This window comes from Falco peregrinus, chromosome 2, assembly GCF_023634155.1.
Source record: "Falco peregrinus isolate bFalPer1 chromosome 2, bFalPer1.pri, whole genome shotgun sequence".
NCBI lineage: Eukaryota > Metazoa > Chordata > Aves > Falconiformes > Falconidae > Falco > Falco peregrinus.
Window position 1 is genome coordinate 94,936,432 of NC_073722.1, and position 26,612 is coordinate 94,963,043.

The 26,612-nt window shown below is 44.1% G+C and overlaps 1 protein-coding gene across 4 annotated transcripts; it reads right to left on the reverse strand.

The window, feature by feature from the left end:
• Positions 1-1,526: 1,526 nt before the first annotated feature.
• MAPKAPK5 (MAPK activated protein kinase 5) lies at positions 1,527-25,406 on the reverse strand. 4 transcript variants are annotated; one of them, XM_027787035.2, is made up of 15 exons: positions 24,881-25,404; positions 22,077-22,259; positions 20,163-20,236; positions 18,795-18,870; positions 17,502-17,599; positions 15,885-15,993; positions 13,099-13,188; positions 12,391-12,486; positions 11,074-11,154; positions 7,095-7,282; positions 4,705-4,825; positions 3,877-4,007; positions 3,123-3,244; positions 2,661-2,765; positions 1,527-1,897 (listed from the first exon to the last, which is right to left on the reverse strand). In XM_027787035.2, exons 4-15 carry the CDS (start codon positions 18,861-18,863, stop codon positions 1,803-1,805), a joined length of 1,305 nt encoding a protein of 434 aa, XP_027642836.1. In that variant the 5' UTR covers positions 18,864-18,870; positions 20,163-20,236; positions 22,077-22,259; positions 24,881-25,404; the 3' UTR covers positions 1,527-1,802. The 4 variants fall into 4 exon arrangements, with proteins under 4 accessions (XP_027642836.1, XP_005237660.1, XP_055652891.1 ...); XM_005237603.4 differs by lacking the exon at positions 22,077-22,259 and having other exon boundaries at positions 24,881-25,406; XM_055796916.1 differs by lacking the exon at positions 18,795-18,870.
• Between the last annotated feature and the right edge of the window lie 1,206 nt (positions 25,407-26,612).

Genomic DNA, 26,612 nt, shown 5'->3' on the forward strand with positions numbered 1-26,612 from the left:
AGAAATGAATATAATAGGGCCTGCAAACTTGCTGGTACTTCCAAGAAATTACAAATACTCTGGCCTCTTGCCAACTCTCTACAGTTGTCATTGATACATGTCAGTGCACAAACATTCCATGTAGTGTCAGAGGTACAATTCTGGCTTACACAAAAATTCCCTATTTCCATCAGAGAACATGATGGTCAAGTAGGGACTGTGGTTCTTACTCTGTGATAAATCAGGCATTGGAAAACTGTCAACAGGATTAAAAGAAAGCTGACAAGTTGCTGACAAAGAATGGGAAATGAAGTATCTCCTTCATGTAGAAAAACTAAGTCACTGTTTACAAAATTGTATAGAAAGAGTCAGACACTGGTTTGCCATCCAAGCTAAAGGTTGCCAGGAAGTCCGGTATAGAAAAAAGACAAAAAAGAACAAGGCTGGACTGCCGTAAGAGTAAATTGGGAGATTCATGGCTCAGGTTTGTAAATGTAAACCCAAAATTAATGAGCTATGAAATATAACAATAATGTTCAAGAGTCATTACTAATAGTCCTGAATTGGCACTTCAGTCTGCAGACCAAACTCATTCAACGTCTGCACAGGTATAGTACCAAAATATCTCTATAAAAAGCCTTCAACCGGTCTCAAAAGAAAGAAAAGCATCAGAAGGTAGAAAACTAGAAATATGTACAGATTCTTTTCATTTGTTTGTTTAATTAAGATTAAAAAAGCAGCTTTTGGAGCCAATGTTCCAGACTAGTGTAAGAATCTGCCCTGGGCAGCCTCATGGTCCAGGCAGCGAAAGGACATGTGTCAAGGAGCAGCCCTGGATCTGTTGCTCCCCCAGGAAGAGCTCAAAGGCATCAAAGGGATGGGGAGCCTGGACTCCAGAAGGTGACACAAGAGAAGGATCACCGGTGGATCCACACAGCAGCACTACGACCCTTGCCAGGATGATCTCTTTCAAACAAGAGGACAAGTTTGAAACCAAGTGTTGGATCTTCTAAAAAGGAAAGAATGGAGGACACGGGTAAAACACGCACAACTTCTGGTCTGGGGGTGAAGCAAATTAACCCCATGCTTATTTTTGTCCATAGAAGATCCCATCATGAAAATAAAAACAACTTGTACGTAAGTAAGTAGAACATTCTTCTATCCTGCTGCTGAACAACATGATAAAAAGAGGAATCTTATGCTGAATGGCCAATTCAGCCTTAGAAAAGGTCTGAGGAAGATGGGGAAGAAAGAAAGAAAGAGGGCTACTGATCAGAACTGAAAAATACAGCAAGCGTGTGGCCTCAGGTGCCCTTGGTGAGGCCCAGTGTGGCTCTCGGGTCGTCTAGCAAAACCAGAAGGCTATTTAGTTGCCTCTACATAAAGACGCAGAATTTAGGCGCAAAGGGTAGCTATGAAGTTTTCACAGCACTTGCTTCAAGTACTTACTCAGCAGGGTGTTGAAAAACTGTGGCTGTCTTGTTCACATAAATAGTCATTGCAGCTGGCTGTATGTATAGCAGATGGAAGGCAGCTTCTGCAACTGGTTATTAAGAAAAAGAATGGTCTTTAACAATATAATTTGCCCCGTCTGGGGGACTCATGATTAACAGTACATAAGTGATCATATATACCTCAAGGAACTGAGTTTTAAAAAAATATTACAGTACCAATGATTTTTTTGTATCTACAACTGTACAGCATTTTCAAGCAGTATGGAAATTTAATGAAATAATTATGATTTATTAATTTACATAAAAATACTTTTTACAGTTAAAGAATAAATCTTAAATGGTAAAAAAAATAAGATTAAGAAGCTCCAGCTATTGAGAGTCATGGGAGTTTGTCTGCTCTTCGATAACTTGTTTTACTATTTCTGCCAGTTTTAGTCGATCCACTTTATCTGTGAATCCTCTGCCTGCAAGGAAAAGAACAGGTAGTCATCTGGTGCTGGGCACAAGGAGGAAAGCAACTGTGGCTGGAGTTACACACTGAACACCAAACAATGATTCACACTGAAACTTAGGACAACATGTGCAAGGGAATCAAAACGAGCTACAACTTCTAGTTCCACTGAAAAAAATGAGGACTCAAAAACCTAAATTAAAACCAATCAAACCAAACAAAGAGAGAAGAGGCATGACCAAGCCCTGTGAACCTGGCCAATGCCCCTGGTCCCCTTATATTTATCAGCATCGGCTCCTGGGGGCTGACACCTCTGCCACCCTGTTTTGTCAAGGAGCCATCTGAACGCTCCCCAGGCAGCTGGCCTCGTTCAATTCTGTTATCCAAAGCAAGTGGAAGAGATTCTGTGATTGCATAGATGAGGGCAGCAGCCTTCAGCAGAGGGAGGGTAATGAAGAGCTGGAAGGAAACCAGACCAAAACAGCTGAAGTGATTTCTAAAGCGATGATCCACTTGTGCCATTATGTTCCTACCTGACTCAGCGCCTTTGAAAACTCTAACCTGAACCTCAGAGAGAAATTTTAAGGCAGAACTGTCAACCTAATTTCTAGTACACTCATGCTGGCAGAAGGGTTGAAACAGTAGCAAAACCTAAATCAGTTTGGTACAAATTCAAGAATTTTTTTTTTTTTTACTTCCATACAAGAAGAAGGTCACTGCTTCCCCTCTTTCACCCGGCATTAGCGCTTCTCTGTGGAAGAGAAGGAGTTCCTCACCATTCCAGCTGAAGCTCTGAAGGGTGTCTCGCAGCAACTTACACTCTCGATTATACTTCCATGCCTCCTGCATCACTTCATTCAGCTTCTCATCTTCATTCTCTCCTATTTAGGAGAACAAAGATAAACAGGAGGTTTGTCATTCTGCCTCGCAGCAACATTCAGAGCTTCAGTAAACAGTATGTGCTGCAGTCATTCCTCCTCGCCTCGCACAAACTAGGGAATCTGTTTGAAAGCGCACTCCTGTTTGAAAGTTATTTTAATAGCTCTGCATGTCACTGTTGACTCTAATATTATGCATGCACCAAAATTACAGTCCACAGACACTTTCCTCTTGAGACTGGCTAGGACAACAGGAGTTTCATTTATCCTTCCTCACCACTGACACAGACTGATCTTGAGGCACAGTAAAAAGTCAGTGTCTTGCATGTTTAGGAATGTAACTTTCTTAAAAGTGGCAACCTTTACCAGCCTGTGGTAGAATGCACTGAGCAATCACATCTCTGAGCTTTTCCAGAGCCACGTTGGAATCATTGCTTCCATTCTCAGGGTCGTGGATATAAACACCATCCTTTGGCTTAGTGCTGCAAAAGAACAAGGAGGAAACAATTAGAATTTGAATGCAACTCAAGTTCGTTACTTGTTGCATAACTGCACCAGTATAACACACTCTTTCACTCTCTGGAAGGCTGGGACTGGGAGGTGGATTAGCATTAATTATAACAACGTCCTATATTATGAGACCACTTTAAATATGAAGAAAAATAAATATTCCTTTAAATTAATTCAAATAAGGATAATCCTAAAATGCATTATCCTATTGTTCAGACAGGTAACTCAAACAAAGAGAGATTACCTGACTCTTTCAGTAAAGAAATGTCAGGATCAGAAAAAGAGTATCTTGGAATTGTTTCTCCCAGTCTGCCTTACCTTCCTCAACATGTGACCCATCTTCTCAGAAGGGGTCTGTTCCAGTACCTGTACAATACAATAACACTGTCCCACCTCCTTCCTGCCCTCACTGGCGTATCTTGGAAGAACCATATTGTGCATAACGACCCCCAACAACACACTTCAGCACGAAGAGCATGTCAAGCAAATCAGAAATTCAGGAGCACGGTTATACTTGAAGGAACCTGTAACATGCTTGAAGTCATTCTCCAGGCATCACAGCTGCCTGTACATTGATCTTTCAAAAGGAGCTTTAGAGAATTACCCCAGTAATTTCCTTTTGCGCAGGATTGGGTTGTTGACGGAGTGCAGGGGTTTGAGACTGACTTTGAGGTCTTGGATTCTCATGTTTGCAAGCTGTTCTGCATGAGCCTGTTGTATGCCTGCAACCATTGCCTGGAATGAAAAAACAAGAGTTGCACTTGATTTAATTAGCTTCTTTGTGAATTGAAGAACAACATATGGACAATGTTAGCCATGGACAAAAAAAAAAAAAAAAAAAAAAAAGAAAAAAGATAAAAAGATATGCGCCAAAATCCTATTTACTTTAGAAATGCATAACAAAAATCAGGTTTGAATTATGCATGACGTGATTGGAACTATAGTAATTGACTGTGGGACAATATATCCTGACCTCACAGGGGCTAAACAGGACAAAGCATCATCTCTACTTCTCATGTTCACAAGCTTAAGAGTGCTGACTGAACTCCTCTTTGAGCAGAGTTTAAAGCAAGCAAGAAGGGCTATTCATTTACTGCAAATAATGAGGTCAGAGCTGTGGTCAGATATAAAACATGGGAAAAAAAGAGAAAAGACCTACAGGGGAGAGTCCTCAGGCATGTTTACCACCACACTCTGTTTTCTACTTGTTAGCACACGGCTGCTCTTTACCACCAATCTTGGAGCACCTCCTCCTAACCCAAATTTCAAATGGAACCGTCTCCATTTTCTTACAAAGATCTCAGGCTCTCATTAAGGCAGAAGGGGAGCTCTTTATCTGCATAACACCACGTGAAGGAAAACACTCAAACCATCCAAGAGCTATCCAGCTCTCCTATGCAACATTCTTGATAAAATAAGGTGTTGTTTAGACCTTGTCCATCATCAGCTGGGCAGAGGGTAGGATGTTATCAAGTGCCTCGGTGGAGTTGAGCCAGGGATGGTCCAGCACACCTTCAATGGTCAGCCGTTCCTCAGGTTTGACCTTCAGCAGCCTGGGAGAGGAATCAATCAGTCTGTAAAGAGGTCTTTGTTGATTTACAATGTCCTGCTCTGTCTGGGATCAGAGCACTTAGCAATCTCTAAGCATTAGAGGGGCCAAAAAAGAAACTCCTCCTAACAACTCAAAATTAAGCTGATCCAAAAGCGCTTTCTGCCAGCTTCACTGCCTCTCGCTGTGGTGATTTTAACGTTATCACAGTTCATCCAGTTATACTCAGCAACTTGGTGTAAGAGAAAGGCACTGAGTAATACCTGTGTACTGCTGAACTCTGTATTCACATCCTCCCAGATGGGAAATGATCTTCCAGATTAACTGGAAAAGATCCAGACCGACACTCTCTGGAAATGCATGTCTAGAGCTCGTCCACGTGACAGGCTATACTCAAACCAAGGACTCTGGGCACAGTGAAGAAAGGCAGTTTCAAACCTGGAAACCTGTTTGCTGAATTAAGTGCTTTCACCATGCAACTCCTTAGCTTTTCTCCCCCTGCAAAAGCCTCAAGTAACGGACACTTCAGCATGCTATCCCACCACAAAATAAGAAGGAACTTTATTCTGAGATCTCTGAAAACCCCATGGCATTACATTTCACTAGAATGAAAACCTAGAAAGAGATAAACTCATGTTCTCAGGATAATCACAACTGTTTAATAAGAAAGTAAAATTTCACGCAGAGTGCTGACAAGTTATCCCAAGAGTCTGAATTAGAAACAGAATGACTTGATGAGTTTGTCATACTTTCTTAGACAATACTCTAAATCAGCTTCCCGGCTGCAAAGCAGAATTGCTTAATGTACCAAGAAAGTGGAAATAACTTTTACAAAATGTCAGCAGGACCACAGGCTAGCTCCTAAGTTTCACTTGCAAGGCCATGCTGCCAAACAGTTTTGATACAACAGTTCAGTTTTGATACAAGACCCAAGACACATGCATTCCTTTTCTGTAGCTTTCCAAAGTCCTAACCTATTATCAAGCACTCCAGCTCATAAAGCTTGAGGTCAGAAATCAGCTCGACATGCTTGAAAGGAAGCAGCTGCTTGAATGCAAAATATGACCTCCAGAAGCAAGACTCCTTACAAATAGCAGTTTACATAAATAAAATGTAAACTTATCCAGAATTATATAGTGTCTAAATGTATTCCTGCACCATAAACACAGATCCAGACTCACTGGCTGGAAAAGACAAGCAGGAAAGGGAGTCCTGATAACGTTAGTAAGAGAATTAAGTGAACTGAATCCAAGTAACGTTCTGTGAGCTGAGTTTCATGGTCATTTTAAAAGACAATGAAATCTATCGACTGTGGAGCTTCTGAGTGACAATAAAGAGTTGACCTTGGTATAAACAGAAGTTTCATTGCAACATCATCTACAAGTTGTGTGGTGAAAGGTTGTGGGCTCTCCTGCGCTGCTATGAACAGGTCCCGGCACCCTTTCCAAACAATGTTAAAGTCCTTGGAGATTTTACAGTAAATTAGTGGAGACAGTTTAAAATTATTAAAGGGATCTATTTTTTCTATTTTATGTTGCTTTTATCCTTCCAGTCCCTCTGGCGATACAAGCAAAGGCAGCAAGTCCCTCTCACATTTTAAAAAACAAGTGAGGTCAAGACCTAATCAGTGCCACATTGTGCTTCCAAACAGGTCCATGGGATCACTGTCTTTGAAACATTTGCAACTGAGAGATGTGCACTGCATGAAAAACAGCTTCCATTAGCATTTAGAATAAAACATCAGTGCAAAACCCCATAGACCTTGTGACGGATCTTCACCTCCCTTTCCCTGCCTCTCTCTTGACTCCTTTTACACTGCGTATTATGTGCACAAAGGGTTTAAGGGACAGATCTACAAGACCGTATTACGCCACCTAAATGCCCTCCAATTATAACAGGGGTTTAAACAAAATCATAGGAGATACGTCCCTGGAGAGCACTTGCAGATGTGACAGCCACTGGTCTATACTGTTCTGAAGCAAGGTAACGCACCCATTCCCCTTAAAGACTAAATGCACAATGCTCTCTAGCAACTTCAGAGAGGTATCAAGATTAGAACACAACAGTTGGGGAGGAAAAAGAGAGGGAAAGAGAAATATTTACCAGACTTCATTTGTGCTGAATATGGTAGAAAATTTTTCAGCTGTACGTGCTGCAGACAATTCCCCCCATCTTTGGAAAAATAAGCCCTTTGTGATAACGCACTTTCAAGTGATTTTCCAATTTCTTAATATAAGCAAAGAGCAATACAACATTTTCCTCAACTGACTCACTTTCGCACAATGTCTTTCGCCATTTCTGAGATCTGGCTCCACTCTTCCTCTGGAAATTCAAAACTTCCTGTCATGATCTTTTTCCGCATGTCCTTTGGAATTGTCCGACTGTGGTGTTTGGAGTAAAACGGAGGGTATCCACACAGCATCACGTAAATAATGACACCCAGGGACCACAAGTCACAGCTCTGAAAGCAAGGAAATGATCACTTTGGGGCGCAATTTGCAGCAAGCAGTGGTGTAGCTATGTTAAAAGCTCTATGTGAGTCCCTAAAACAGAAACACAGCTCAGCCTCCTCCTGAAGGTCCATCTGAAGACCTTCACGGATAAACACGGCAAATACATAAGCACAAGGTAACTCCATGTTGCCAAGCTAAACTACTTTCAGTACCCAAAAGTAACTTGTTTACAGAAAGCGCTCCTGGAACTCTGTGCTATGCAATGGTACGTTGTATGGAAGCAGCTGGCGCATCAGAGGTGTGAGCAAGCTGTGCATTTATTACATCTCTCAGGATACTTGAATCCTATCTCTCAGTATCAGAACATAAAACAATACAGTCATTGTTTAGAAGGGGGGGGGGGGGAGGAGAGAAACACCATCAAATAAATGAGCTAGCAGAGATACTTAATCAGAGATGTCTGTAATGGAAAAAAAAACAACAACCAAACAAAAAACCCAAAAATAAACCCACACTTCCTGAAAGCCATGGAGATGAAGAAGCTTCAGCAAGCCAGGAGCAGTATTTCACGGCTGCTTAGGCTGTGCTCCCTCCTGCCCTCCCATCCCAGCCTGGAGCTCCCTCCCCTGCCCTTGCACTACTGTTACTGCTGATATGATACAGAACAAGTTCATCCAGGAGGTAGATCAGCCAAAATCCAGCTCAGTTAAGAAGCCAAAAGACAGATCTATTCCCCATCTGCCTCACTGCGTGTTCACGCAACACAGACACTACTCGAGAAGAAGGAATAGGACCATAAAAGCCCAGACTTCAATTCAAGCTTCTGTTGGACCGAATCCTTAATATTGCAGCTCTGTCGTTACTTGGTTATGGCATGGTGCAGGCTAGGGCTGGTAGGACCTGCTCAGACCCTGGCCACCCATTCCCAGTATTTCTTTTGTGCCAACGCTAGCATTTGTACAGCTAATTATTTATTTTTACTAGCTCAGCTTCCAGCCCTATCAGTCTTCCGGGGGACTCCCAAGGGTTTATGCCAGCCCAAGGATGGACAGGACCACAAAGCCAAGTGTAAGCAGAAGCCTGAACTCCAGTCAGGTTCAGGTGACTCTGGAAAGACAAGGGCAGGTTTGGGAAACTGGAGAGGTTCTGCAATTGTTTTACACAGGCAGAAGCCTGCACAGCTGCCACCTGAAGCAACGCCAGCACCACCACCCCCTGCCCCAGACTGTATGTTCCACCATCTACTAGGCCAGCACCGGCGTTGGTGAAGCTGCACAGATGAACTCAGCAAACACAAAATCCCTGACTCCAATAACTGGGTTTTTGACTGGATCCACACCAACCCAGGAAGGGGCCCTCAAAGGTGAGACTGTTTCCTTCTGGAGGGCATACACTCAGACCAGCTCATACTGATCATTATATCAAAAAGCTTTTGGCTTTTACAAAAAACATGGATGCTGATAACAGAAGAAACATCAATGAGTTGCCCCACATACGTATGCTTTGGAGCAAGCTGTTCAAGCCAAACTCAGATAGCTCTAGAAGTCTGAATTTCTATTTAGGTACCAAAATTCTCAACATTTTTTAATTGACCGGAGACAATTTCTAATGAAATCAACGGGACTTTAGGCACGTAAGTGGGAAAAAGGTGTCTAAATTCCTTGTGGGTATGGTTCTCAGATTCCATTTCTCAAGAGGCAACCTTCTCCAGCTATGACATACACAGTCATACTTGATCCAATACACACACATTTTAATAAGAATACTCAGGAATCAAAGATGTGGTTTTTTCCTCCAGTTTACATCTGTGGGAGAGCACTGCTGATCGTGAAGGTGGATCACAGGCATTTCCCCTCAGGTTCTGAATCGCTGTGGAAGGACAGTGTACCTGGGAGTACATCACAGTCTATTTCAGGGAACTAGGCATATGCCAGATGCTGCTTTTGCAGTGAGTCACACTTGGCAAGGTAAGGATGAGGCCACTTCTTTCAGTGGCCTTTCCAGGGAGTGCCACCGTGGCTGAAAGCAGTTCAGAGTGACCGATCAAGTCTTTAACATGAAAAGAAAACCACTGTATCATATTATAAACCCCAGAAGATCAAGGCAGCTGAACGTTCTCAGGTCCATTTGGTATCTGTTTTCAAGGTTCATCTGTTCTGTACAAGAATATGACCCATATTTTGCTTCAGGTGCAATGGCCAGGGCTCTCTGGTTCATTAAAAGAACAAAACAGCTTTCAAACTGTTACAAACATGAACAGTGAGCAACCACTTCTAGGTGTCTCTGGACCTGCATCTCCTCCCTTGGAGAGGGCTATTATTGGAGAGCAAATATGCTTCAATCCACAGAAGTGGAATTCTTGACCCTGCCTTGTGAGCCTTTCAAAACGTATAATAAACAACTTTCCCTGTGACTGGTGTTCACATGAGAGGGCAGAAGAAACTCTGTATTGAAAAGACTATTGGCACCTGTCTGAAAACTCTTTATATAAGAAGTGTCTGGCTTCAGTCATCCATCTGTTTCTCCAGGATGGGGAAGAGATAACCATAACCCTGAAGAAGGCAGGTTCATGATTAGGAAACCCGTGTGGACTAATTGAGTGAAAGTTATCTCTGCCCATCTTTGCTTTAGCTCTCTATAGGTTACTAACATAGCATTATGTATCAAACCACCTCTCCTGCATGTGGTGGGTTAAACAACCATCCTTGAAGCTGGAATCAGTGAGATATTTAGCATTGCAATCAGAAACCAGCTGACTTTAATCAACATTGACATTGTGAAAGAACACTCGGTGGTTCAAACACTGCTAAGATGGCAGGAGACAGTGACGGTAACATGGAGAAAAATATCTTGGAATGACCAAAAAGGAGTACAACCTTTCCGGACACTTTCTGTCATAACTTTGCCAAGACTCTAGCAGTAGTTGCTATTGCCCACGGCTGCTGCTACATACAACACAATACACTGTTGGCCATTTTGCAGAAGATCCCCGATACAGACAAGGTACCACCACAGCTGCCTGAAGAAGACAGCCTAAATAGTGCTTTGCTCATCCAGGAACTCTGGCTGACAGCAGGAAAGAGGTTCCCTTTGAACCAGCCTCTTGTGGAGGTGAAAGAACTTCCCACGTGGTCACACTCCAGCACAATCATCCCACTCTCTCCACAATCTTGTTAATATTTAGTGCTCCTATGATAGTGTTTGTATACTTTTCCTTTAATCAGAGGATCATCAATTAGGCTTGGACCAAGTGTGCATTTCATTATCCACTCTATCAGCGAGAATGCAGAGCCAGCACCGCCATTCAGCGCGTCACGCCCAAACTGAGAAAGACAGCTACCTGCACAGATCATTATCTTCTAGTTTGCCAGTTCAACCGAATAAAACCTGGTCTGAAACTAATACATATAAGGGGAGAAATACCACGATATACCTGGCCACTCCCTTTAGAAAAGCCAAAGGAACCACACTTTCAAGAAATAAAGCCCTAAAGATACCACTGCCTTCGAGCTGAGCATACATGTGTACACAAAATAGCAAGCAACATGACTCTTCCCTGCTGTTTCCTACAGATCCTGCTTTTTACTCGTGTGAGATATTTGGCTAGTTAAAAGTATTCCTGTCACAGAGATCAGAACACCTTTACTGCTCCTGGGCATAAGTGTATAATTTCAGGGCAATAAAATTTATTGCCTTAAGTGATAAACCATGTCTATAGACTACTTCTGCGGTACACCGACGGGGTGGGGAAGACACCGTGCTTTAAAGATACTGACTTGTGGACTGTTTCATAGCTTACCTTGTTATAAGTGTAAGGTGTTGGAGAGGTGGGGATAATACCAGATTTTTCTTTCTGATGCCGTCTTTGTGCCTCCAATACCTGTTGCCATGAGAGGAAAAAAATAAAAATAAAAACACAAAATACATCTCATCTACAAAGGCACCACAAACAGCAATGCCTATGCCAAAGATGTCTGACGTTTTTCTATTCAGTGGACTTTTTCCAGCTACTGAAGACTGCCACATTCAAACTGTTCTTCCTAAGAAAGACTGGAAGCTTTCTACAAGGGGAAAATTTCAGCTAAAATATTTTGCTGCTTTGGATGAAAATTCCGGTTTTGCCTGAATTAAAGCAATTGCTCACACCTCTTCAAAACCTCTAAGACTTCCATGCTTTGGAACTAGAACCTTAAGTGTGCTTGGGGGGTAACCCTTGCCCCAGAGATGTCCCTTTTTGCCTCTCCCATGAACAAATCACATCAAATTTGTCCTTTGCTGATCAAACCTGTGTTTCTGGGTTTCTACAAAAATCTCATTTTAAATATGCTCAGGAAAAGCCTCCTATGGGTTTGGTAGTTCACTTGGTTTATAAACTTTTTGTAATGTACAAGGGTCTTCAAAAGCAGGCTCCAGTTGAGGAGGCATTTTCAGGGCACTCGGCTGTAGCCTCATGGTCTGCTCTCTGCAATTGCTCTTCCTAGTCATTAAAGGCTGCCGACCCCCGTACTGCAATTAACTATCTGCAATTCTCTTGCAATTTTCTTCAGGACTCCAACACAACACACAAAAGACAGCGGGGAAAGCAGCACTTCAAAAACCAGCCTGTCTAATTATAGATTCTGCCTTCATGCATACCGACAAGGGGGCCAAGCAAGGTGAACAGGTAACCCTGTGCCACTGCCCTCTTTCTGAGCAACTGCCTTTACAGAAGCTTTTTGTTTCAGCGTAGTCCTTGAATAGTAACCTTGAATGAGCCTGAGCTGGAAGAAGGATTGCGAAGCATGGGGTTTTTCCAAACCAACTGCTTTAATGCTGTTAAAGGCCAAATGTCAAAATCCTGGAGTAGTCTCTCTGGTGGGAGCTGGGCCTGGGAGAGTCAGGAGGCATCAGCAATCAGTGAGGGCTAAGAACACAGTCGGGGAAATTTGCCTCATGATCTCCTGCTGTGATCAATAGATCACTATGACATTCCACCTTGAAAGGCAGCTACTATACTATCCTGCACCCAGAAGCCCTTAATAGGACAGCAAAGGCTTGTAAAAATGATGTGGTTATGGAGGCACAGGCAATTAAGATCATGATTCCCCCCTAACCTAGAACTGTAATCATTTGTTACCTGAGGTGCTACGTAATACGGAGTGAACTGTGGTGTCATCAAGTCACCTTGGTCTACTTTGGCAAATCCAAAGTCACACAATTTAACAGGTGCATCCTAAAACAAGGAAAAGAGGTTTCATTACAAAATCTGATTGTATCAGCTTTTCTAATACACATTTCTCACCTTATACTCACCTTTGCCACATGCACTCTTTTGTTTTTATACCGTTACCATTCCACAAAGAAGCTAAAAGGTCATAAACTGATCTTTGATACAATCATTTTTGTACTCCTGGGTGCTCTGGATTAAAGGCAGCCCCCCCTCTGAGGTTTGGGAAGCATAAAGCACATTGTAGGGGGCCCACTGCATATGCAGGGTGGTTATGAGTAAGAGAAGAAATATGCAGGTGCTTGGACACGTTAAAGAACCTATAATGCATGTTAGAACATCCTGATGACACCTAGGGAGGAAATGCGGCAGAGCGATCATCCCCTCAGCAAAGCAGGATTGTATGTTGAGGTGGAGAACCTGACCCGTATTTAACAACAGCAGTACAGACAGCCTGTACTCCAAGCAGATCAGAGTATGGAAAAGCATGAAGCCAAGAAAAGTCATTTATTTGTCACCAAAACATCGCATCCATGTCATTTTACAACTATCCTGAACACAACTATTGAGCCATTTCACAGAATTCAGCAGTAAACAAATACCAAGTCTTCACCTTACCAGAGAGTTATCCTTGAAGAGGAGGTTCTCAGGCTTGAGGTCTCTATGTGCAATGTTTAGTGAGTGGCAATGCTGCAAAGCCAAAGCTATCTGAAAAAGGGCACAATAAATCAACTACAATTACAGAACTCCTCCTTTAGCCTGGATGGTTACTTTAGCTTTAAAAAGGACATTGCAAACGTAGCTTAGACCCCAAACATTTTCACTTCACTTGGGTACAATTCCAAGTTAAGACAAGCCTGGCCATAATGCACAATACTGCAGTCAAGCAACGACTGGGAAACGAAATCCACCAAGCTATTCAGTTTGCATTTCACTTAAAGTAAACAGAAAATAAAAGCTAAGTTGTACTGGGCTTCCCAACCATCTTAGTTTGATTAACACGGGGCATTATTAGCCCCCCAGAAGCGGAACAGATCACAACAGCGTCCTTTGATATGCTGGGCTAGGTCTACAAGGTCACTACACTTGCTTGCATACTCTCTGGCAATTACATTCTGTTTAACAGTCAACAGCAAGTTCTTGCTTCAACATTTCAGTGCATATTTTATTGCATTTGTTACTGACTTCAGAGTCAACATTCAGGCAGTTTTATTCTTCGACTCTTGATGGTACTGCCTGCAATTTATTCATTTAACGGGATTTAACACAAAAATGCATGACTTAACTCTTTCAGAGGCAGCTTCTTATGCTGCCGTGGATTAGAAACCTGTAACCCAGTCATGAAAGCTCTACAGACCATACATTTGAAAGTGCAATTCACTTAAAGGAAACCAGAGCATAAATACTTAAACAGCATCACTGAAACAAAAGTAAGGCAAAGCCACATGACCCTTTATTGGAAAGTATTCCTACGGGCTGCTGTAGGATCCTACCCAAACACAGTACCCCGGGTAAAGCACTGAGATGAGTCTTAGAAGACTGCAACTTACTGTGACAAGAGAACTTTAGGGTTAACTGAGCTCAGAAAAAAATACAAACACGTTCCCAGAGAAAATAAGGCAGCTTTGTGACAAGTTTTTAACTACTACTGAGTATAAGGAACTAAGACCCGTCGTTCAAGACAACAATGAAGAACCACTAGATGAAAGAAAAAGATTTCAACATTGCTTTCAAACTCCATTTGTATAAACATTAAAGAGAAGAGTTACTTGGGACATGGATAACCCAAGCATACACACAGCTGGAATTCAAGTCAAAGTCTTGTCTTTTGGTACAGTTGTAAAAGATTTCCCCAACATGTTAATCCTGAAGACCGCCTTGCATTGTCAAAATCGAACAGCCCAAAGGACATGAAAATGAACTGTCAAGAATAATTCTGTACGTCTACCTAATTTCTTTTGTCAGATGAAACCAAAAAGATAACAGCACAATTAGCATTTTATTAGAAACAAGTCAAAGCACGAGACAGAAAAGTAAGATGAAATGATGTGGCCCTCTTTTTGGCCTCAGTACCAAATATTATTTCCCCAGCTTAAGGGGAAGCAAGTGACTGGGATACAGATATATTCATAAACAGCCATGCCAATTTACAACAAATGCTGTAATATCGTGTCTCATGTTTTCTTTCCTTTGTTCACTGCAGTTATCACTGGTGTGGGAGCAGGACATTTACTGATTAGTATCTCCAGTATAGCCTCTCACCTACAGTTTGTATCTCTCTTGTTTCAAAGCCAATATAACCTCTGCAAGAAGCAAACGATGGCAACCTCAGCGCTCAGCTTCATGCTGTGGTGCCAATTCCCATGCAGAAGAGCTCAGCCATTTTGCCAGCAAGGTCCTTCTGCCTTGTGGTTCCTCACAGCAACCTGCTGGTTCTCTGCTGTGGCTCCCTGGAAAGGCTATCACAACATACAGCCATACCATCTCTCCTGCAATGCTCCCGTTAATCCAAGCTTTCTGACTGGGCATCACAAGTCATCAAACAGCTTGGAAGTGAAAGGGAACAAGTTCACCCCAGAACTGAGAGGAACTGATGCTGGGAATCCCTGCACTGAATCTCATGGAGCTCCTTCTGCTTCATCACCCTGCCTAATCTAGCAGGATATAAGCTAATCACACCAGATGCACTGCTAAGCAACAAAGAGCCTGATGGACACCAAAACCTCTAGTAATAAATACCGTGGAGGCTATAAACCACAACATTCAAGAGTGAGTTGCGTAGAGAAATGGAGAGGGAAAAATAACATCAGAACAAAGAGCACAGAAAACATGCACTATAGTGCCACATTCCTCCTGTTATCTTCCACGATAGACAGGACTTCCATAAAACCAAATACAAAACCCAGCTTGAAAACCACTGGCCCAGGATACTCGTACGTTATCGTCTGCCACCCCATCCAAGAGGTGAGAGAAACACCAAGTCTGTGTCACGGCCAAGAGCGATTCTCAAACTGGAGCTCAGGAGCCACTCGGGGTCTGGTGAAAGCCTGTGGACTGTTGGAGGTAACACTTTCAGAACAACAGCGAGCGATACAGCAGGAAGATTGTGCAAGAAAAGAGCTCTCTTTGATGAAGTGTCGTGTAGACCAGGTTAGGAAAACCACTGCTAAGGACAGCAGAGACAGCAAGGTCCCAACCCAGAAGAACTAACCCACACCTTCAAATTCTTTGCTTCTATTAAAACTTTGGCATTGTCAGGTTATAACAAAGCAGGCAATGATCATTGGATCAGAACTGAGGATTATTTTAGCTTCCTTTTTTCCCACCCCCCCCACCCCAAGAAATTGTTAAATACTTTAGCCATTATCATTCACGGATTTGCTTATACATGGGTGTTAACTTGCCTGCTTTGTTACTTGGCTTGCTTGCTTCTCAGTAAAGTGCCGGTGCTGGCTGATTCTGTGAAATAGCTCTCCCCCTTCCATCATCTCCATTACAATTAGGAGCCGAGCCCTGTTCAAAAGCATTTCATTTTGTTATATTAAAAATAATCAGAAAATAACAGAATTGCTAAGCTAATAATGCATACTTCACATCTACTGACGCAGGCCAAAAGAGAGACATATGGGACATGCTTCTCCTACAGTTGTTAAAGAGTTATTTTGGTTCCATAATTTTGCCTTTAAGCATATAAGCTGCTGGATTTTCTGGCTCCCAGCACAATCTGACTCGCTGATTGCCAGCCAGGAATTCACAGTTCGCTCTTCATGTTGGGCTCCCACATCCAGCTGGAACAAACGCCGTGGAGATGCCTACATGGATGTATTCAGACAAGATACATGCCAGTTCCACCCATGCTTTCCACCAGCGAGCCAGTTCAGACCTGGAAGCCATTTAGACACATCAGTGCCTAACTCTGCCCTCAAGGAATAATACAGCAGGCAGAGTCTTGCATTAAACAGGCTAAACAGCTTCCAGGCTGGAGGTGGCTTAGAGCGCTGCGTAAACCCGTCTGCACCCATCCTTGCAAATGTGCCGATCTGCCTAGGGGCTAAAGATGTTAACGGCAACTTGGAAGCAGAAGGCTGAGTAACTATCTCGAATGCTTTTGAGTCGGGATACTCTACTGTACCTCATTATTTTAATTTACAGTTTTATTGCCATAATTCTGAAGGACAACAAATAGGAAGTGTGGAGATCAGGACTGCTAGATACTCCAGAAACTAACTTCTAGTTGTTCTCACCACACAGCAAAGTCAGATACAACAGACTAAGACAGGAGGTCTCAGGTCTTTAATTCTCCCAGCTCTGATTTTTTTTTTCCTCAACTAATATCCAACTAGAAGACATTTTTATCCCAAACAACAGTAATATATGAAAAAAGAGCCTGCTTCATTTTTTGCTGTGTTCATTGGAAGCAGGACAACGTATCAACAGTTTACAGGGCAGAACCTAATATTTTTAGAAACAATTCTTTCTTCTTCTTTTTTTTTTAAATGAAGACTGGCACTCTGAGTTTCCCAGTGGCTCACAGGCATCACCATCATGGAAAAGAATCTCTTTAGGATTCTAGGTAGCAACAAAAGTCGCAGCTCCAATCCTGCTTTAACAGTGCGTTGAAAGCAGAAGGAGGCTCAAAGGTTACAATTCAATTCCAGCTACTACAGCAGTATCAAAGCAGGACAGGAACTAGAAGCTAATATACGCTCTCAGACAATGCAGGTATCACAGACTGAATCAATGAAAAACCTAAGAAACGAAGATGTATTCAAAACCAGCAGTGAAGGATACAAATTCATTTAAATATGCAAAGGTCTGGGCATTGACAGGGCATTGACACTGAAAAAGCAACCATTGCTTAGCCTGAAGTATAAATAACATACCTGGAACACTCTATAAATATTCATTTTGGTCACATTGTGATTTTTTTTTAAAAAAAAAAAAAACAACCAAACTTCACTATACCTTGGCCTAAACATGGAAAGCAAGCTGTGGGAATGAATCACCCTATGTAATCTTACCTTGGGCTGGATTCATGTGGGAACTGCACACTGTTAGCATAAACTTCAATAATTTGAACAATATTTGGATGTGTTGCACACATCATGTGCAGACGTACCTTGAAGAGAAGGGAAGAAACGTTACTGTACACAGTGACACGCACTTGACCAGTTCTGCTCCTCCCTCTGCCCCCAAGACCACGGCACATGCGAGCCCATGTGCTGCCAGCTGTGCTCAGCACCAGTCACACCCAATTTCTAATTATTCAAAAAATAAGAAATGCCTACAAGTGTTTATATGAGTGACCAACCACTACACTGCTTAGACCAAGTGAGACAAAAAGATCATATGTTGCCAACCTATTTGTTAGTCTATGGAATTAACCCAGCAGAGTTCCAGAAAAAGCCCAACCTTAGCTTTCTTGGGGGTTTTAAAATAAATTTAAACCTAGAACTACCTTTAAAGTAGCAAGAGAGATGTGATTGAAACTGAAAATCCATTAATAAAACCTGAAATTCCATAATCCAGTTTCTTTTATGGCCCAGTGGTCTAACACTCACAACACATGGAACATCATCTCCTGTTCTGACTTTCTGTAACAGGCACCTAAGGTATTTTCCCCATACCTGGACTTCTAAATCAAGCTGAGGCTTGATGCTCTTTGTAAACAGCTTATTTTCCCCTGAGAATTTTAAATGAGAATTTGCTCAGTAACAACAAATGGAAGTTGCCTAAACCTTGAGGACAATTAACACTTCTTTCACGACAGCTTGAATGACTGCCCATCATTTTCAAAGGACTGGCAGTCTGGTACCTTGGCATGCTCTTGCCAGCCACAGTAAGTCACAAACAGTACGAATGAGCTTATTTAGTTACACGGATAAACCCATACCATTTAGAGTGCGACTTGAAGCATTCTTGCCAATTCTTAGGGTAGTGACATCCAAGAGCAAGATGTATGGAAACAAAATTCATTCTAAACTAGTCATGTTACCTGACACGGGATGTAGGGAGAACACCAGCTTTAAAATGCAGTTTTATACATTGCACTTGTACATATAACATAATACTAACACCTAAAGCAAACTCAAGAGTTAGAAAGCCCCTGTTTCACCCACCACCTCACCCTATAGGAACTGAGCACAGCAAGGCCAGAGGATCAAACACAAGGAATCTTGCACAGCAAGATCTGCAGAACACACAGGGTTGGGTTGGGTTGTTTTGTTTTGTTTTTTAAAACCATTGCAACAATTCACCAAAAGGGCAAACTTTGCAGCGTGTCAGAAGGCAGACAGTATAAACAGAAACTATACCTCATTTCTAGCTTTTGGACGATCAAGAAGAATTTTCAGTGCAAAGCGTTCTTGAGAGGACTTTTTCATGCAGACTCTGGTATTACAGCAATAAAATTATTCAGTCAGCAAGAATGTTAAAGAGACACTTCAAGCAATTGATCTGTAGTTATGAGTTTGCTCTCCGCATGGGAAATAACAGGAATGCCCGCAATCTGGAATATACAGGGCACCTGTCACCACGTCCCAGCTTGAAAGCCTCAGTGTTCAGCCTTCCACAACAAACACGTTATGCAGAAACACCTCACACAAAGTTATGTATTCAACAATGCAGAAAAAGTACATCAGAGCAATGGGTAACTGCAGACAAGCAGAATGCACTCTATACGTTCAGCCTGAAGAGACACATTTGATGAAAAAAACCAAACCACACAGCAGCAGCCTGAACATCTCCAATGAAGGGTGTAGTCTGCAACAAATAAAGTGTTTCTGAATGGAAATCCTTGTTTTGGCAAGGCCACCAACTGTGCCACAAACGTTTTTCTCTCTCTTTCCCCCATTTAACATAAACAATTGAACTTCGTCAGAGGGAAGGACCCACATATTAACAGGCAGCTAAAAGAATAAAGCACAAAGGGATATTTTAACAAAGATCAGAGGCAACACAGCAACACAAAATGGATGAGGAGAAACCAGCTGCCTGGACAGGAAGATAAATGGTGGCAGAAGACAATCACCCTGTCAAGCGCCCAGAAACAGAAAGGCGCAGACATTTGTTTTCCAGCGCTTGTGCACAAATCCCTGCTCCCGAAAGGGAGAGTGCTTGTTGAAAAGGGAACATATGTTTTGCTTTACAGAAAGCATCCAGTTCTTTGCAAGGGTTAGAAATTCATGACAGGCAAGTCTGGTTTGAGATGCAGAGCTCACGGCACTATCTGCTTTGGCCTCACATGATGATCTGAAAAAAATAGCTGGTAAAAATAGCTAACGGGCACGCAGTGCTGATGCCCCAAGTGATGATACCATAGACGGGAGCAGCGACCTTTGCACTGCGCTGACACTTGTATCAAAAGGACAAAGGTGTCTGAGCAGAATTTTCTGCTGCCACCGTTTCAAAACCAACTCCTGTTCTCACTTTACTTCAGGAATACAGCAGCGAGACAGGGGAAGGCAGAGGGGCGAGGAGAGTTTGTACTTCAAACACACCCTGTATAAGACAACAGCTCGTTTGCATATCAGCTACGACCCACATAGAGGCCTATGTTTGTTTATAAAGAGAGTATATATCACACGGCTTTGCTGTTAGCACACTTAAAATACATACTCACTTCTCCACAGCTAACGAAAGGGGCTGAGATTACACACAAATCCGCAGGTGTATTGTCTTACCTAACAGGACCACTGATCCCAGCTCCCAGCTTCTGAGTCCAGTTAATGTTGTACTCCTCTAAAATGGAGGTTTCCTATTCAAGAAAGCAGGGGGAGGGGAAAGAGTTAAAAAAAAAAAAAAGTATTACTACATCCATTCCAAAAAACAACAGCTCAGCAGTCCTGATTTGCAAGATATGTGAGCAGAGAAAGAGCCTGCTTTGGAGTTTTGCTTCACCTAGGAAAATAAACATAAACACAAATGCTCACATAATGATATATCTCCATTTAAAATTCATTTGTGCTGCTGAGACTGCTCACCCTGGCATTTGGAAACATGGTTATTGAGAACAGTAAATGGGATCTTGTGCCTTTAATACAGAAAGCGTATCAGGGGCACTCTCCCCCCGCCCTGACTCCTCAATCCAGCTTCCTACCTATAAATGATCAATCACAACCAAACACAAAGGCCCAATTTCAGCATTGTTATGTGGGTTTTGGCCACACAGTACAGTGGAAAATTATTTCGCTGCTTTCTCAGGGTTTTCAAACCTTTAGAATCATTATACTGTAAATTAAACCCTGCATGACTAGTTTTAGCTTGCCTGGTAATGAACCAGGCGCATGTTTATAATTCTTTTGTCCAAATCCATATAAACAGGGTTTGGGTTTGTTATGACACAGCTCGGGTGCTATCATGCTTAAACATGTCACAAGGCGGGATGCAAATGCAGCTTCGGCGCGCAGCGTTTTGATTAACGCCGCTGCCATGTGCTGTGACACAGATGGTGATCTAACAACAGAGACGGCTGAACGGTGGGAATGTCTGCAAACTCAAGTCGCCAAGTCATACACACCATCAGACCCTGCCTTTGTTCTTTTATGAACATTGCTGCCTATGTTCAGGATCATTTTTCCAAAAGCCAGGCTTTCTGATAAATTGCAAGAAAAGGAGCTGGTAACAAAAGCCAGCATAAGCAAGCAGGTAAAAATACTTCCCAAATACAAGAAAAACGAATGGAAGAGTCCACTGCTTGCAAAGCAACTTTATTCTGATCAGATTTTCCCCTTCTGTTAACTTCGGTTCAAAGCATGCAGCATTTCAGGAATCGCTCATGCTGCAAACTACAAGAAAAGAGAGAACACTTGTGCCTGATTTCAGCTAAGGTGTGGAAAATGGCAGTTCGTAACCTGGGATCGCTGGTCTCCGCTAACAGTCGTGGATTAATACTATTGCCAGTAATACTGGATACTCCAGTATTAATACTGGAGCCAGACCTCAAGCCACACAAACTGAAAACAAAGCAAAAGAGGAAAGGTGGTATCTGAGGCAAGATTTGAAGGGATTAGAAAGTGCAAAAGGCAGCTATGAAAGGAAAAATTGCCTTTTAACACAGCCTGGAACGGGTATTACATAAATCATAAATGACTAGAATGAACGGTGTAAAGGAAAAAGTTAAAGTTTACTGGAGACTTTATGAAGGGGTCTAAAAGCAAGGGGAAGAAAAGCATAGTGGATTGCACATGGTTTGTTTTCAAGTAGAAGCACAAATAAACTTTCTTAGCAATTCAACTAAAAAATTTCACTCGTGAGATGCATATTAGGGAAAAGCTGATTTCATTTTCCTGATATTCAGATACAGAGAATTGAAGGCATCACAGGCGCAGCGAAAACACAATTTCAGAAGAGCATTAATGAGCAGGGAAAGGGTTTCTCTGGACTGGGGAGTATCTCCTCGGTATATGCTTTCAAGACCCTACCTAGCATTTCAGTTTTGAAGAAAGTCAAGCCACTGAACTGGAGAAGCAAATGCCCAACTACGCTGCAGCAACATCACAATGAAGTGGTAAAATTTCTTCATTCTTTTTTTATAGGGCTTTAAAGCCTGCTGCTCCTGTTCCAAAACCAAAGGGCCTGCCTGCCCCAAAACTTACCCAACCCTTTCAAACTGCACAGGTTGGTCTAAAAAGAGATCCTGTCTCCACATACAAGCCCAGTCTTGACTGAACAGTTTCTGCTGCCTCACGCCACTTCAGAGATGGCACAGAGACGACTCGCTTCATTCCAGCTGAATATGTGGAACAGAAAAGCCGACTGGGAATTGGAAAGTCTGTGGTCTACGAAACAAATGGAGCGAGAGTAAGATCTGATAGTTCCCAACTCCTGAAGTGCAGCAACTCACAGATAAGTCCATTTTTAATAAAATTAATTTCCTCTTTCCTATTCTGCACATATGCCATTATTGTAAATAAAAAAACTCAACATTTTTCGCTTCTGCCTTTTTATTTGGATTCTAATCTTCATGCCAAAGCAGCTTTACAACTTAGAAGTCAAAATGAACCACATAGTGACCAAGAAACACTATTCACCTTTTCCTAACGATATGAAATAAAGTATTTGAGAACTTTGACATCCACTGATGTACAGAATTGCTTAAATCTCCTGGTTCAGAAACAGGAGCTCCAAACCTAGCACCAAGACTATATAGCTGCAAATCGGCATGAGTTTGTAACACTCAAACACCATGAAAAATGTACAAATATAAAAAAAGCCTTTTACAAAGATCGAAAGCTGTTTCAACTGGTAAGCTTAAATGCCCTGCCTCCTTATTTAGATTAATGTACAGTGGATGCAGACAGCCAAGGGTACAGTATCCCATACTTAGCTCCACATCTGGAGAATAAATCCCCTTCCAGTAGCACTGCTGCACAGCACTGAACTTGTAGACTGGCTGACGGGTCAGCTGGAACTAATCTGCTGCGGCTGGGAACAGAAGGCAGAAGAGTGCTGGAGAGAGCGCTTTCAAAAAAAATCTGCAGTGGTGCAATTTCTTACAGTAATCCTTTTTGTTCCGACTGTTAAAGGAACTTTAAACTTCTGATCACTCCTTACATTAATTTCCAGTGAGCAAAAGGAATAAACTAATTTGAAATGTATTCAATTACAAAAAAAGTTTCACACCAACTTTGAGAGTTGAGTTCTCTTCAATGGCACAATACCCTTTCAGCAAGCTCAGGGTACCTAAAACAACGGTTTGAGCATCCTCCCATGCAGAGTCAGCAGTCTGGGATGCTAACAGCCTGGAAAAGCAGGACTCTCTGATTTCTCTTAGCCTGATCTCCAGCAAGCTGCTTTCAGACAGGGTTAGGCATGCAACAGGACTGCTGGGAGGAAAGCTCAGGTCCTTCTCAGTTTCCACTCAATACCAATGGGAAAAGGTTTGAAATAAGGTACTTTAAGAATAATGCGTACTCACTATAGTCAATTAAAAGCATACAGACTGCTGCTTGCACAAACTCCACAAATTCAACAAGTGAAATGCCAACACCTCCACCTCCACCACGCAGCCTTTTGGCTAGTTTACCTTGAACAGCAATCGCTATCTTGAATCACAGATCTTAAACTTGCAGACGCAGGTGAAAACCAATCAAACTTGGAACAATAACCAAGTACATGAGAAGCAGAGAAAGCAGCATAATATATAAAAGCACTACATGATGTTTTAGATTCAGACAATACCTACAACCCAGAAGATTTGCCCCGAGTCTGTTCTCAGTCAGAACTCCTCCAAACTAAGAGGAACAGGAGGCAGATACAGGACTGTCCCTACACAACTGCTCTGGCTTTTTTGTTTTGTTTTTAACTGCCGAGAGCTCCGATGCAGATCTTCAGCCTTCACATGAAATATCACAGAAATAATTGAAAAACCTTCTAGACAGCCACTTCACCTGCACTATGCCAAGACTGATAATGAAGCAGGAACAGACAGTATACAATTTCGATACTCGATCTTATAGTTTAATTACAACCTGGGTTGTTTGAACACAGTGCTTCAGCTTTCTTCTACTTTGGGCTTTTTTAGTTCAAAAGGTAAGAGGCATATATTTTAAATCAATCCAGTTTTCAACAACACAAGACTGCGCTGCTACTTCTCTTGTGTTGATTTTTGCCCCCAATGAGCTTTGTAAAGACAAATCCCACCATGGTAGAACACAGGGCTAACGAAAGTGGCAAATGTCAAGATACAGGGTCTTTTTACCTAGATCCCTAAGGAAGTCATTCATCTTATTTTAGTAAGTTTTATGAAGGGATCCAGAATCCGTGACAGTGAATGCTTTGTGCTGGGTAAAGAACCTACAGTACGTCTTTAAAACACTGTTTTATTGTCACTTTATCTCCAAAGGGTTTTCGCAGCTTCTTCAGGAAATCCGCTCAGCTGGGTCACCAGGGGACTCATGGGGAAGCACTAAGCTCACACACTGATTCCCGCTGTAAAAAAAGAAATCCTGAATCTGTTCAGCTGCTCTACCGCCACTCAAAACACAAACATCCCACACGCCAGATTTGTTTTCATCACAGCATCCCAAAGGGAACTTGGAGATGGTTCAGCTGCCGGGGACTACTGTGAGGCAGAGACCCCAGCTCCCTGCCGCCCCGCTTCTGCTCCCCACATCCCAGCATCGACCCCCGCCAAGGCCAGATCCCCTGGGAGCCGTTTGCCGGCAGTTCTGGCTCCCGTGTCCGGTGCCTGGCACTCCACACCGGAGCGCTGCAGGTGGCGACCCCCAGGGCAGCCGGGCCCGGTGGTGGGGCAGCGAGGGGCAACGCCGCAGCCCTAAGAGAAGGGGGCACCGGGACCCGCCAGGCCCTGCCCGGGCTGCCCACACACTCCTCGCAGGGCAGGGGACGAGCAGGGCCGGTGGCGGGGAGCCCCCCAAGGCCGCTGCCCCCTGCCTACCTTGATCATCTTGTCCATCTCGTGATTCTCCGACATCCTCCCGGGGGGCTACGGGCGGCCGGGGAGGGTGGGGGTCGGCAGCCACCGGCCCGGCCCCAGCGAGGGACAGCGGGGGCCGAGGCAGGAGGGAGGGAAGAAGGGAGGCGGCGAGCGGGGGCCGGCGGCGACAGCGGGGCCGGCCCGGGGGCGCTGGGCCGCGCTAGGGAACGGGCAGCCCCGGCGGAGCCTTTGTGCCGCCGCCACACCGCCTCATCCCCGGCCGGGCGGGCCAGGGGGGTACGGGGGGGGGGGGGCCGGGACCCCGCGCGGAGGCGGGCGAGCGCGGCGGGGAGGGCGCGGGCGGGCCCAGAGCCGCCGCTCAGCCCGGGAGACGCCGCCGCCGAGGCGCCGCCGCCGCCCGCGCCGCCCGGGAGCCAGGCATTGCCGGCACCCTGAGCCGGGCACACCCGCCGGGCGGCGCGCCCCGCCGCGGCGCTCCCGCCCCCGCCACGCCCCCCGCGGGAGGTCGGTCCGCGCCCCCCGCCTGCCCCCCGCTCCCACCGGGGAATTCTAGGAGGCTCTGCCACCGCGCTGGCGCGGTTTACAGGCGGCCGCCGCCACCCCTAAAAGCGCGACGTCATCTTCAAGGCCCCCCAGGGGCCTTCGAGCCGCCGGGCACCTTTTAGTGACGTAGACGACGGGGGGCAGTCACTCCCCGAGGGGTGGGGCGAAGCGGGGCTCTCCAGCCACGCCCCCAGCGGGACGGCGGGCGAAGCCTCGCGAGATTTGGGGGTGAGGAGACGTGGGGCGCTGGTGTCTGTGGCCGCCGGAGGGCAGAGCAGGCGGAGGGGGTCGAGCATGGAGAGGCCTCCTTCAGCCTCGTACCCTCCACTCGCGAAGGGGAGCGTCTCCCCCGCACTGCACGAGCGACCGTAGTGACTACAGGCTTGGGGCGCCCCCCGCCGCAGCCCCACAGGCCCCTGAGGCGCAGGTCACCCTCATCCCCAGCCCCGAGGCCTTGTTGCTGTGGTACGGTACAGCTTTTCTGCCACCTAAGCTCCTGAGTGACTGAACTCTGGGTTTATGCGAGAATATGGGCGAAGTTTAGGTCAGGCTGACCCACCCTCTCAAGTTGTTCAGTGACTCACTGACCCTCCTCAGTACCCACCATCTCAAGTCCTCAAAACTGATGAAAGGACTCCTAATCAAGGGAATCAGCCTTGGGGAAACACAGAGTAAGAACACAATTATGTAAACAGTGCAGAGAGAAGCCTCGAAGTGAGAAAAGTTCTGGCTGCAAGAGACAAGCCGCTAAGGAGTTACAACCCACAGAAAATTCGTTGAAGGCAGGCCAAAGATAATTGTGGTAATGGCAAATCGTGACACACACACACACACACACAGAGGTTTGCCCAAAGAGGGCAAACCCCTGCAGGGGAGCAGGTAGGGTTGGTAAAAACCTTCAGTAGTGCTGTCTGAGAGTGCACACTAAAAGCAAAAAACTTGTAACCCGTCCTATACATGAACAAAAACGAGAATGTAATGTACCATGAATGTGCAAGTACCCTATATATTATGTACCCTCAAGTAGCTTGGGGTGTGTGTGTGATGAGGGAAGATCCCCCACGCACCCAGCACTGCAATAAAGCTTGGCTGGCTTTCTAAACCACCATTTGGTTTGGAGTCTTCCTGGTTACAATTTTCAGTAACGCTTCTGCCTGCTTTGCTGGGGACAGTTATCAGATGTTCTTTT

Bases quoted from the DNA above. Each gene is read 5' to 3' on its own strand.
- MAPKAPK5 (XM_005237603.4), bottom strand. From the start codon at position 24,916: ATGTCGGAGAATCACGAGATGGACAAGATGATCAAG. The intron at 7,283-11,073 runs GTAAGCTATGAA...CCTTGCTTTCAG, and splicing joins CACCTTACACTTATAACAAG to AGCTGTGACTTGTGGTCCCT. The intron at 4,826-7,094 runs GTGAGTCAGTTG...TTCCTCTCCCAG, and splicing joins GCGAAAGACATTGTGCGAAA to GCTGCTGAAGGTCAAACCTG.